We start from the raw sequence: 12961 nt of genomic DNA on the forward strand, positions 1-12961 counted from the left end.
CTTGTGTCCTGTGAATAATTGAACATCTACTATTCTATTTCTTTTAAAATTGATGCTCTTTTTTTTTTTTTTTGCGGGGCAATGAGGGTTAAGTGACTTGCCCAGGGTCACACAGCTAGTAAGTGTCAAGTGTCTGAGGCCGGATTTGAACTCAGGTCCTCCTGAATCCAAGACCAGTGCTTTATCCACTGTGCCACCTAGCTGCCCCCAAATTGACGCTCTTTTAAAAATGCCACCCTGCCCCCTTCAGTCTTTTTGGTTTTTATCAATGTCTAGCAGAAAGAGATAGAAAGTAAAATTTCATTCAAAATTACAATGTGTATAATATTTGGGAGTCCACTTATAAAGACATACAAAGAAATTATATAAATGCAATCATAAAACTCTACAGAAACAAAGACTGACCTACATAATTGGAGAGTTGTTAATTGCTCATGGTTGGGCAGTGCTAATATAATAAACATGGCAATATTACCTAAATTAATTTATAAGATGCCATACTTATGAAACTACTTATTTTATAGAGCTTAAAAAATTCATCTAAAGGAACGGAATGTTCCTAGGGGAAATAATGAAAAAAAGTAGGAAGGAAAGGGCCCTATTAGTACCAGACCTCAAACTAGTTTACAAAGCAATAATTATACAAACTGTTTGGTATTGGCTAAAAAATACAAAAATTGATGTATTAAACAGATTAGGTACCCAAGATCCAAAGAGTATTTCACAAACCCAAGGAGTTTTTGTTTAGCAAAGAATTGAAAACTAAGATTATTTCTATCAATTGGGAATATATGGATGAACAAAAAATGTAAAAAGACAGGTATACACAGGGAAAAAAGTTTATTTGGTTTTGTATCAAGATGTGCTTCAATGAATGTATTCTCACAATATCAATTTTAAATGAAGATAGACCTCAGAATGTTTGGTTGTGGTGAATTTATTGGGGGATATGGGCAAGAGTTATGCAGAAAGGGTGGCAGCTAGGTAGTGAAGTGGATAGAGCACCGGCCCTGGAGTCAGGAGGAGCTGAGTTCAAATTTGACCTCAAACACTTGATACTTACTAGCTGTGTGACTCTGGGCAAGTCACTTTTTTTTTTTTTGGTGAGGCAACTGGGGTTGTGACTTGTCCAAGGTCACATAGCTAGTGTCAAGCGTCTGAGGCTGGATTTGAACTTGGGTCTATTCACTGCTCCACCTAGCTGCCCCTGGGCAAGTCACTTAACCCCAATTGCCTTTCTCTCTCGCTCGCGCTCTCTCTCTCTCTCTCTCTCTCTCTCTCTCTCTCTCTCTCACATACACACACACACACACACACACAAGAAAAAGAGTTATGCAGAAAGGATATGCATGAATAAGTTGTGCTCTACGTTGTTAAAAGGAATATGCCCACAATAAAATAAATAAAACACAAATAAATATAAAATATATAAATTTAAATCTAAAATATAGCCCACAGGACTCATAGCTACTGAAATTTCCAAAGTGTTCATAGATAAAAAATGTGTATGTTCCATAATTGATGTTTCATGTGGCTCAGTGGGACTTGTTTTAAAATAATAGTAGTAATAAATATTGTTTCCCAGTCCCACATTGGGTCAAGCAGAGTAATCACAAGTGCTAAGTGCCCAAGTTACTATTTAGCAACAGGGTACATAGTAGATTGGGTATGAACAGTGTTAGAAAACTCCTACAGGGTGCAGGGAACTGTAGTAATTGTTACATTATTGTCAGAGACAGTGTTGCTATTATGCTGTCACATCAGTGCATTTGTCTAATTTAGTTTCATTTTGGTTGTTAGATACTCTGTTTAAATCACTAGGATATGTTCATTTTCACAAATTAGGAGAATGATCTTCCTCAGAGAGGTTGAGCCCTTGGCAGATGTCAGCGACCCTAAGGTTATCAAAATTTGACTTCTTCATGTATACATTTTATTTCATGTCATCTTTGTGAATAACAGCTGACATTTTTATTGTGCCTTGGTGCACCTTTCATTGTCATCTCATTTGAACCACATGACCCCAGTCCCATGAGGTTGTTACTACAAGGCGACATTAACCCCATTTTAGAGATGAGAGGAAACTAAGGTTCAGAGAGTTTGAGGGACTTTGTGCTTATAGAGCTGGTAATAATAACATTAATAGCTAGCGGGGCGGCTAGGTGGCGCAGTGGATAAAGCACCGGCCCTGGATTCAGGAGTACCTGAGTTCAAACCCGGCCTCAGACACTTAACACTTACTAGCTGTGTGACCCTGGGCAAGTCACTTAACCCCAATTGCCTCACTTAAAAAAAAAAAAATATTAATAGCTAGCATTTATATAGCACTTTAAAGCTTAAAGTTGTTTTTGAGTCGCTTAGTCATGATTGACTCTTTGTGACATGCTAGTGCTGTCCGTGGGGTTTTCCTATGTTGCAAGTAAAAATTCTGAGAGACAAATTTCTGGGTAATAACAATGAATTTATTAAATAGATTGGCCTATCAATAAATTAATGGTCAGTGATTTGGTAATCAAAAATGCCCAAGGGAGACTCTGAAACACCTTAAATCAGGTTTCTTCCTTCTGACAGGAAACTCCCCTGATAAATGAAACTCAAACCTGATTGGTGGACTAGTGAGGTGGTAGGGTAAGAGCTCTCAGGCCCTCCCAATCAGTTCTTTATAGAGGTCAGCTGAGAATGTGGCCTGGTCACGGGGTATGAGACCCTTCAGCAATCTAGGCATCCTGATCAGGTTTTCTCTAGTTTAATTTCTCCTGCATGAGCTGGGTTGCCCTAAACTGTAATGAACGGGAGGAAGAACAGAAGCTTCCCTCTACCCTCTCCTCCCTCCCCTCCAGGGAAGGACCTAACTCTAATTGGATCCTGTTTATGCTGAATACAGAAATCAGATTTCCAGTTGGGTTGGGGCCCAGCTCAGGTACCTTGAAAAGCTTATACCATTCTTTAGTTGGAGAGAGGCTTTTCTTTAAGCCAGCCTTTTGATGAATGGAATATTACAAATTATTATTAATCATCAAATGATATAGTATTAAATTCATTTCTCTCACTTGGCAAAGATACTGGAGTAATTTGCCATTTCCTTCTGTGGATTAAGGCAAATAGAGGTTAAGTGACTTGTCCAGGGTTACATAGCTAGTGTCTAATACTCAGGTCATCCTGGCTCATCATTCTATCCAATGAACCACCTAGGTGCCTCTAAGGCTAACAAAGTGTTTTACAACATCCCTTCAACAACCCTGGGTGGTAGGTAGGTGTTATTAATAAATATTTAGAGTAGTGGAGGTTGGATTGGAACCCAGGTTTTGCTGACTCTTGAGTCCAGAAACCTACAGTTACTTTTTCCTCTAATGCTAAATAAAGCCTAGCCATTACTGGATTTCTAGGTTGTAATATACCAGCGCCTGTTGTAATATACCAGCGCCTGTTGTAATATACCAGAACATCCACTGAAATCTGCATATTTCCTATAACTGCTGCTATGCTATTTCACTGCTGATTGTGAAGCTGATGCCCCTCTTTTCTCTTCCTTTAGGAAAAAGAGTGCTAAGATTAAGTCAGGATATAAGCGGGAACATATCAATCTTGGCTGTGACATGGATTTTGATATTTCTGGACCTTCAATACGAGGAGCTGTTGTACTTGGCTATGAAGGCTGGTTGGCAGGCTACCAGATGAATTTTGAAACTTCTAAATCTCGAGTGACCCAGAGCAACTTTGCTGTCGGCTACAAGACTGATGAATTCCAACTGCACACCAATGTGTGAGTCAGAAAGGACAAGAAGCGTTGGTCCTGTCCTTTCCCCCTTTCTTTCCCATCCCTGGTATTTGTAGCAGTGAAGGAAGTTGGAAGGAAATGAAGATGGAAGGACTCACTTATCGCTTAATATTTTTTTTTGTCTCAGGATTAGTCCATGTTATCTTTTGTGGAGATAAAACTTCTAAGGGGTACTTTCTTTCTCAACTAAGAACAACCAGTGTATTACTTTGTAAACAGAAAATGACAGATTGGTTGCAAAAGCACCAGACAGATTTTAGACCGGAAGGAGGACCTAAATAATAGAAATTATCCTTGAGGAGGAAGTTGAGGTAGGGAAGAATAAAGTGGCAGAGAAACTTAAAAGTTACAGAAGTTCAGTTGACCTAAGGTGGTCATATGGTGGTAACATATAGGTGAGATAAGCATGTTTTTTTTTCCCTTTCCTTTCCAGTAGAGGTCACTAGAAGTTAGGTTTTTATTATAGTTGGAGTCTATTTGCTTCATAGAATTCTCCCTTCATATTTGGTGCCCATAAAAAAAACAAACAAAAAATTTTTTTGAGGGTTTTTCAATTCCTTCTGAGGTTTTTTGAAATGAAAAATAAAAATTTGTAGATAAACTTTGAGAAATGTGTTAGCTCTCCACTGACATAATGAGACTTGTGCTGTATAAAATCCCATCTCCTGTTACACCTCAAAAGGTGCAGCAATCAGTGGTCTCTTCTGTGATTCCTTTCTCCTGCCCGATTTACCTTAAGCAGCTTTGGGTTGATTTCTCAGTAGTTTTCAAATAATAAATGCCTGGGAACATGTAAATGTTTGGAAACCACAAGTTAGCTTCAAATTCAGTGAACAGTTTGTCTCTGTGACAGAATATCATAGTTTTACCAAATATCATAGACATTATAGAATTCTGGATGGAGTGTCTTTCAGCCATATTGGTAATCAGTAATTGATAATTAGTGATTGAGGGATTTTTAAGTTTTCAGATTGCAACCAGGATTTTGTAATAAAGGTATAACTTTTAAAGTAATAATAGTAGTTAATATTTGCATAGTATTTTAATGTTTGCAAAGCATTCTAAGTTTTCATTTGATTATTACAATTCCCTAAAGCAGATACTGCAGATATTATTAATACCCTATTATAGCTGATGAAACTGAAGTTCATAGAAATTGTGATTTGTACAGGATCACATAGTTTTGGAAGTGGGATTTGAACCTAGGTCTTCCTGATTACAGCTTGATGCACTAAAATGGGTTGGACAGCAGTCAGCTCAAATTTGTAGTCAGATCCAATCTTTTTTGGAAACTGTCAGAATGATTAACTGGAACAGGGGAATGTTTCTTTCCAGTTAAATTTATGGAAGTATTTAAGGGCCAGTTTGGGGAATTGTTCCTATTTTGGGAAAGAAAGAAAAAGGAAGCAAGTCATCCTTTTACAGGTTTGGTTGTTTTCCCTCAGAAATAAGCCAGTCAACATTAACTGGGTCTCAATTTCTACTTCTGCAAAATGAGGTCAAGTCCAACCAGACTAGATGTATTTTGAGACCCCTTCTACTTCTGACTTTTGATAGTATCACGAATAATATCTTTCTGTCTTTAGAATAGACCACTCCAAGAATAAAGAGTACACTGATGGAGCTGTCAGAGCTCTTGGGTGCTTGTGGGTTTTTTTTGTTGTTGTTGTTGTTTGTTTTTGCAGGGCAGTGGGGGTTAAGTGACTTGCCCAGGGTCACACAGCTAGTAAGTGTCAAGTGTCTAAGGTCAGATTTGAACTCAAGTCCTCCTGAATCCAGGGCCAGTGCTTTATCCACTGCGCCACTTAGTTGCTCCAGCTGTTTTTTTGTTTTTTGATTTTTTTTTTGTTTGTTTTTTGTTTTTTCTCTGGTGCTTGTGAAGTGACTGGCTTGGCCCTTGACACTAAGAATAAAAGAGATAAAGAGAAGACCCACTTTGAGAAACTCATGAGGGTTTGGAAGTGAGGATGTTGAGGTTTTTTCCTTATCTTTGAAGGGATTTCCCCCCTTATCATTGGGTTATCTTAGATTTTTGGGGGGCTGGGGCAATGAGGGTCAAGTGACTTGCCCAGGGTCACACAGCTAGTAAGTTGTCAAGTGCTGAGGTTGGATTTGAACTCAGGTCCTCCTGAATCCAGGGCTGGTTCTTTATCTACTGTGCCACCTAGTTGCCCCCTCTTTGGTATTGTAGATGAAATATTCACTTTGATTTTCAAAGCAATGAGCACGCCACTCCCCTCCTGGACTCCCTCCCATGTTCATTAAAGACAAAATCAATTGGGTAATGAGAGGTAACCCAAGTTTCCCAATTAGGCTGCAAGATGTGGATAGGAAAATCCATCAGGCAGGTAATTGGCTCCTGATAATCCTCAGTGGGCTTCAATGGAAAGAACAGTTTGGAGTCGGGACCTGGGTTTGATTCCTGTGTCACACTTTACTAACTGTGTGATTTTGAGCAAGTCACTTAACCTCTTAGTTTTCTTCTATCAAACGTGGGTCCTTTCCACCTCCAAGTCTATGGTTCTGTGATGTGAGCCTAATCCTAAACTAAGGACTCTCGGGAGTATGGAGGATGAATTCCCTTGTGGAGTCTACAGTTTTGTGGGAACAGGGCAATACTAACAAGAATCATATAGGACAAAATAAAATGGAAAAAATTAGAAATGCAGTAGGGTTTTTGAAAATAATAATATTTTGGAATTTTAGAAGTTTCTAGAAGCATGTTTAAAAATCAGATCAATGACGGAGAGTGGGGCAGGTTTTGCAGGTGGGTTTTTAGCAACATGAATAAAAAAACTCAACACCCTAATGTGGATATGAACCTGACGTGTGAGTACAATGAGGAAAGCAGTTTGAGGAATGTTCTGGGAGCAGTAGGAGATAATGGATTGGACCAGGCTATGGAGGGCTTTTAAAAATCAGTAGTTTGTTTCATTTGGGTTTTACAGAGTGGAAAAATGTTATAATAACAAAAGTTCCTGAAATACAGGAGTCTCAAAACTGTGGGAGCATTTATTAAATGGAGAATCCTGATTGGATTTTCATAGCCTTAAGTTTCCAATGTACCTAAGTGGTGACAACTTAGAGTAAGAATTAGTTTACTGCAGTGGCAGCCCTGGATAAATTTCATTGCCACCCTTCAGAGCACATTGCAGCTGCCCATTCTGGAGGTAGCTAACATGTAGCTAACATTAAAAACTGCTTGGAAACCCCCACTACAACTGAGAGCAATAGCTCAGAATGTCAATTCTAGCCAAGACAGGATTCCTGTGTCTCTTTTGTCCTACCATTTGCACTATCTGCTCCTGTACTTTTTGCCATTTTAGATGTTAACTTTGGTTCATATGGTTATTTGGCTTCATTATAAAAACCCTAGGCTGACCTCTAGCAGCCCTCATGTGGCTGAAATAATGTTCCTCTCACCTCTGATCCTCCCTGACTCTTGTCTTTGCCTAATTTTTGGCAGGATATCATTGCATACCTTTTTTTTTTTTCTTCTGGGCAATGGGGGTCAAGTGACTTGCCTAGGGTCACACAGCTAGTAAGTGTCAAGTGTCTGAGGTTGCATTTGAACTCAGGTCCTCCCGAATCCAGGGCCAGTGCTTTATCTACTGCACCACCTAGCTGCCCCTCATTGCATACCTTTTTAGGGAAGTTTGATAACGACTATGGTATTCAAAATTCCCAAGACTAGTTTAACCTATTAAAACATTTTCTATGATTAGCTATTTAAATTCAGCACAATTCCTTGTGTATTTATAATGTTCCTGCTACATTTTGTAGGTTTGTCTTCCAATGGCATTTTGCCTTTTGTTTTCTGTGTTTGGTTAACAGGAATGATGGCACAGAGTTTGGGGGCTCTATTTATCAGAAGGTGAACAAGAAGTTGGAAACTGCTGTCAACCTTGCCTGGACAGCTGGAAATAGCAACACTCGTTTTGGAATAGCAGCCAAATATCAGATTGACCCCGACGCCTCTTTCTCTGTGAGTACACGTGTCTTCACAAGCCTGAAAGGAAATGTAGAACTAATTGCTGTTTTTAAATTTAGCTGTTGTGGGCTCCAGGAACACTGGGCTTTGGTTTCAGTGACTAGTCCTTTATCTACCTTTTAATGAGCTTGCAGGTTTATATTAAGGTTTAATATACATCTTTTATTTTTTTAAATAAGAAATTTTATTAATTACTTTTGGTTTTAGATTATAGTTCTTCTTTGCTTTACCTCCTCCCCCATTTCCCATGAGCCTTCGCTAGTAACAAAGGAAAAAAAATTAAGCAAAATCACCCAATAGAATGGCCAGCAGTCATTAAATATTTAAAAAGCTCTCTCCTTGGGTAGATAGTCTTACAGGCAGCCCACTTATCACCATTAGTGAAATGTCTCATGTTGCCACATATGCTGTGTTAACAGTTCCTGTCCTGAATAGAGATGACCTCAGCCATGTATCCTTAGGATGGCTATAAGTGTGGAGGAATGAAGATAGCAAATGTCATTGTGTTTTCTACACTTTTTCCACGTTATTTCAGCCTTCTACCTATGCCTTCCAATCGATTCTGACCTACTTTATGCTTCACCAAATGACTGGTTTGTGTCTGCATTTGGAATGAATGCATAGTCATTATCACCTAGCTGGGCCATCTGAAGTCTTACCTACTTAGAAATTTTAAACAAGGAAATGCAGCTTTTAAAATAGCCTCAGGAATTTAAACACAGTCCTTCATGGGGTGACCGGCAAAAGTTATATTTCTAGGAACAACCAAGAAATGCATGGCTTAAAGTTTCCATGAATTCTGTTATATGTGTTCCATAAACATGAGAAGAAAGTCACTGTATACTGAAACCCAGAGTTAGTAGATGATTAAAACTAATTCACTTTATAACACTTAACCCTTTTCTTTTCCCTCTGTTTAGGCTAAAGTGAACAACTCTAGCCTGATAGGCTTAGGTTACACCCAGACTCTAAAACCAGGTAAGGGTTACTTGTGGATAAAACCCACCTTTTATCTCAACAGTAAGATTATAGAGTATTTTGTGTTGCATATTTATGGTTGTGGGATTTTTCTATATCATTTTGTCTTAAGGTTTGGTCTGAAAAAGTTCAGGCTCAGAAATGTAAATGTAAATGGCAACTAGACTAGAGCCAACATCTGCTGAGCCTAAATTCAGCGATCTTGACTCTATACATTTGGTCAGGGTAAATTCTAAGACTTGGTAATGGGTTCTAGTGTATTAGATATGCTGGGGGGGAAAGAAAGGTGGGGAAAAAACATGAAATTGATTGTTATAAGATACTTCTTATTGTGTTTCTGGGAGGGTGGTGGACCCAGGTGCACTTGGCTGTTCCAGACAGCACAGAGAATCCAGTGGGAATTCCAGAAAAGTAAGCTGAGAGGAAAAGTAACAGTTTGAAGGTTTAAGTGACATATAAATCTTAAAGCACCAGGCAAACATGAGTTAATTGTGGTGAATGTAAAGTAAGACCTTGACAAGAATTGTGCAAGACATGCAGACTTCAAATAGCTGTGATCTGCATTGTTCAAGGGTATCCACATCTGTGAGATCACTGTTGCATTTGAATATTATCATCATTAGGTAGCATAGTATAGGACAGAGGTGTTAAACTCACAGCTGGTAGGCTGCTTTGGCCAGCAAAACTCTAGAGTGCAACTTAACCCAGATTAAAATGTAATTGAGAAATGTTTGACAAAATAAATAAAAATATAGTAAAACATAGATAATATTAATTTGTGGTTTTCTAAGTCAGTATGCAGTCAGCAGTTTCTTTTTGTTTGACACCACTGGTTTAATGGATAGAAACCTGGCCTTGAAAGCACAAGAAGACCTGATATACATGTGCTGTGATCATGGACAAGTTAATTAACCTTTTAGTATTGTAGGCAACTGTCTAAGACAGATAGACCTGCACTAGTTTCCTATATTAGGGAGTTCTCAAAATTTATGTGCTTAGAATCTCTTTTCACTCATTTGATTTAGAGGGGCAGCTAGGTGGCACAGTGGATAAAGCACCGGTCCTGTATTCAGGAGGACCTGAGTTCAAATCTGGCCTCAGACACTTGTCACTTACTAGCTGTGTGACCCTGAGCAAGTCACTTAACTCCAATTGCCTCACAAAAACAAAAAAACCCAAAAATGATTTAGAACCCTAAAGAGCTTTTGTTTATCTGGGTTTTGTCTGCTGATATTTACCACATTAGAAATATAAATGAATCACTTTATTAAATATTTAATTTATTTAAAATAAGTCCATTATGTTAATGGAAATAACATAATTTTAATGAAAAAATCAACCATATTTTCCAAAAGAAAAATTAGAAGTGTCAATTGTTTTACAAATTTTTTACAAATTTCTTTAATGACTGGTTGAATAGAAGATAGCTAAAATCTTAATTTTTTCTCTATTCAATCCATTGTGACATTTTGTTTTGGTAGAAAATCTTTGCTTACAAAGAAGTGTAGTTGGAAAAGGGAAGGACATTTTAGTGGGCAAATAATATGTTAGTTAGAACCCCTGAAAGAATCTTGGTGATCCTTAGGAGCCAGTTGGACCACACTTTGAGAACTGCTGCTTTATACCAATGAAATTACATGTCTTAGACCCTGTCTCATAAGTGTTTTCAGTAAATTCTGGTCCATTTCCCCCCTTGCCTCTCCCAACTTCATTACATAATATACATATGTTTATACATGTGACCAGTCAACAAGAAAATATTTGTGTAAGTTGGTTGGGGGAAGTGCTTGGGCTTCTTCCTAAAAGATAAAGATGCTGTCTCTGCCCTCAACCCACAGTTCTAATGGGAGGTTCTGAATATTTTATGGTTTGCGTAAGTGCTTTAATCTTTCATTTATGAAATCTTCTTATCCTGATTGTTTGCTCTGTAGGTATCAAACTGACATTATCAGCTTTGCTGGATGGCAAGAATGTCAATGCTGGTGGCCACAAGCTTGGTCTAGGACTGGAATTTCAAGCATAAAAGAAGTTGTACAATCACTTAATTTTAACTATTTTGCAGGATAGCTACCTTCAGAAATTAGTGTACCTTTCCATGTTGTATGTCTGGGACGCAAGTATTGCTATGTATCAATCATGTTAGACCTCCAGGTTAAAGATGACGCAGCTTTAAAGTGTTATCCTTTCAGAGATACAGAAGAAACCCGACTCAGAAAAAAAGGTCCTTTCAGCTCCAGGCTTTTGAGGGGATACGTGATGATTCCCACAACAGCTTTCAGAATTCTCTAAGGATTGAAAGGGTGCATTGAGCCACCTTTTTTAATCTAGAGATAGCTGCTAGTGGAAGACAATGGCATGTAGGCACTTAGTGAATGTGAACTGATTAAATGAATGAAATTTTTTCTTCCTGAGAATTCATGGTCCATTGCAGTCAACTTGGCTACATATCTATCCTAAGTGGGTAGAAAGAGGCTCATTCATTGATGGAGTGAAAACTCGTCTGAAAAGGGGACTCTTTTTAAAAGTCAAAATCCTCATGAATTGTTCCAGCCTTGATTAGTTACTTCTTCTGCCAAAAGTTGTCTGCAGAGTCCTTTAGGTGTCCACTTGGAACCATTTTGTTGTGGAGCCAGTTTGATGTGATTAAGCCAATAATGTAGTACTTCAATTCCCATTCTCATTGTGGTTCCATTGACTTTGGCTGAGTTACATACAAAGAATGAGATTGCTAGGAGACAGAACCATAAGAGCAGGGAAGGGTATATGTAACTGTGCTCACATAGTGACATCACTTGGAATCAAAATTGGACTTCTGTTGTATTCTCACACTATTATTATTATTTTTTGCAATTAATGGATACATTTTAGAGTCTTCCATATTGTGTGGAATTAGACGCCTTCCCCTCCAAATGCTGTACTTACCACCACTTAAAAATACAACTTGAATAAAATATTGAAACCTCTGCCTTTCCTCCTTGTTTTTATTAATTTAATGTATCATAGCAGCTGTTAATAGAAATAGAAATGCACATGGGCTCAGAAACATGTTGTTGAATACTTTTGACCTTTTCCCCTAAGTATTGTTATATTATAAGTATTCCCATAAGGTATCATTTAGACAAAGGTTAAATAAAAAGAAAGCACTTGAGCACATATATTTGGAATGGGTTTCAGGCAGAAAGATTAATGCTCTTCCTTTGGTTCTAATGCATATCCTGCTGCATGTATCCCCAAAAGGACATGCATTTGTTGTGATTTGTCTTTATCTCAATTTGTTTATCAATGGATGTGGTCACACAGCTGATTTTTTTCTTCTTTATACCATGGCTGCATTCAAGGGATTTTGAAATAAGGGTTTGTCAGCTTTCATCACACACTAGCTGTTGGTAAGATCAAATGAGGTGGTAATAAACATGAAAAGTCTTTGAAACCAATGTCTTTGATTTGTTCATTAAAACGATTCTGTTTTTTTTTAGCTTTGTATCCCTGGGGGCTAACATAGCACCTTAAACAGCAGGTATTTAATTAACATTGTTGAGTTGAGTGCATTCTTGGATACTGCTTAATACATTTGAAAAATGACTGGTCTTGGAATCAAGAGACTTGGATTAAAATCCTGGTTCTTTCCATTATTACCTGTATGAGTTTGGGCAAATTATTGCACATTTCTGGGTTTGTTTTTCTTATCTGTAAAATGAAGTGATTTCTTGTAAATTACCTCTAGGATCCTATCCAGCTTTTTATGTCTGGACTAATTCAAATAAGGATTTAAAAGGATTTAAATGCCTTCGGTGTCCAAGGCACTGTGCTAAATGCAAATGACAAATAATAAACAGTCCCTGCCTTCAAGGGGCTTACATTCTATTGCAAGGATATAGAAGAGAAATATATGAGTATATATTTAATTTGAGGAAGGAGAGACCGACTGTGACAAGAAATTTTCTATTCTCTTAAGATTTTCCCCTATGTCAGTCAGCATTTATATTGAGCCTATGGGAACAATCCCCTACCTACCTCAATCCAGTTACCTAGGCGTAAGATGAAGCCTAGGGTTTGGTTTCCTCCTCTAAGCTATTTTTTCTCAGGGAAAGTAGAATGGCTTCTTTGTCCTAATCCCAGGATACACTATTGATTTAGTAAATTGAATATCCAGTGGACTTATTACAGTGCTTAGTTCCTAGAGTATATTAAGGAAACTTGAGATCCTTTTATGA

At 37.9% G+C, this 12961-nt stretch overlaps 1 protein-coding gene across 2 annotated transcripts in view; it reads left to right on the forward strand.

Moving 5' to 3' along the window:
- VDAC1 (voltage dependent anion channel 1) overlaps positions 1 to 11710 on the forward strand; it is a 39814-nt gene extending 28104 nt beyond the window's left edge. For both annotated transcript variants that reach the window (XM_043984346.1, XM_043984345.1), the window contains 4 exons: positions 3536 to 3763; positions 7613 to 7763; positions 8690 to 8747; positions 10679 to 11710. In XM_043984346.1, coding sequence (XP_043840281.1) covers positions 3536 to 3763; positions 7613 to 7763; positions 8690 to 8747; positions 10679 to 10770 — 529 coding nt within the window. In that variant the 3' untranslated portion in view covers positions 10771 to 11710. The remainder of the gene's footprint in view (positions 1 to 3535; positions 3764 to 7612; positions 7764 to 8689; positions 8748 to 10678) is intronic.
- Positions 11711 to 12961: the final 1251 nt, after the last annotated feature.

This window comes from Dromiciops gliroides, chromosome 2 (genome assembly GCF_019393635.1).
Source record: "Dromiciops gliroides isolate mDroGli1 chromosome 2, mDroGli1.pri, whole genome shotgun sequence".
Taxonomy (NCBI): domain Eukaryota; kingdom Metazoa; phylum Chordata; class Mammalia; order Microbiotheria; family Microbiotheriidae; genus Dromiciops; species Dromiciops gliroides.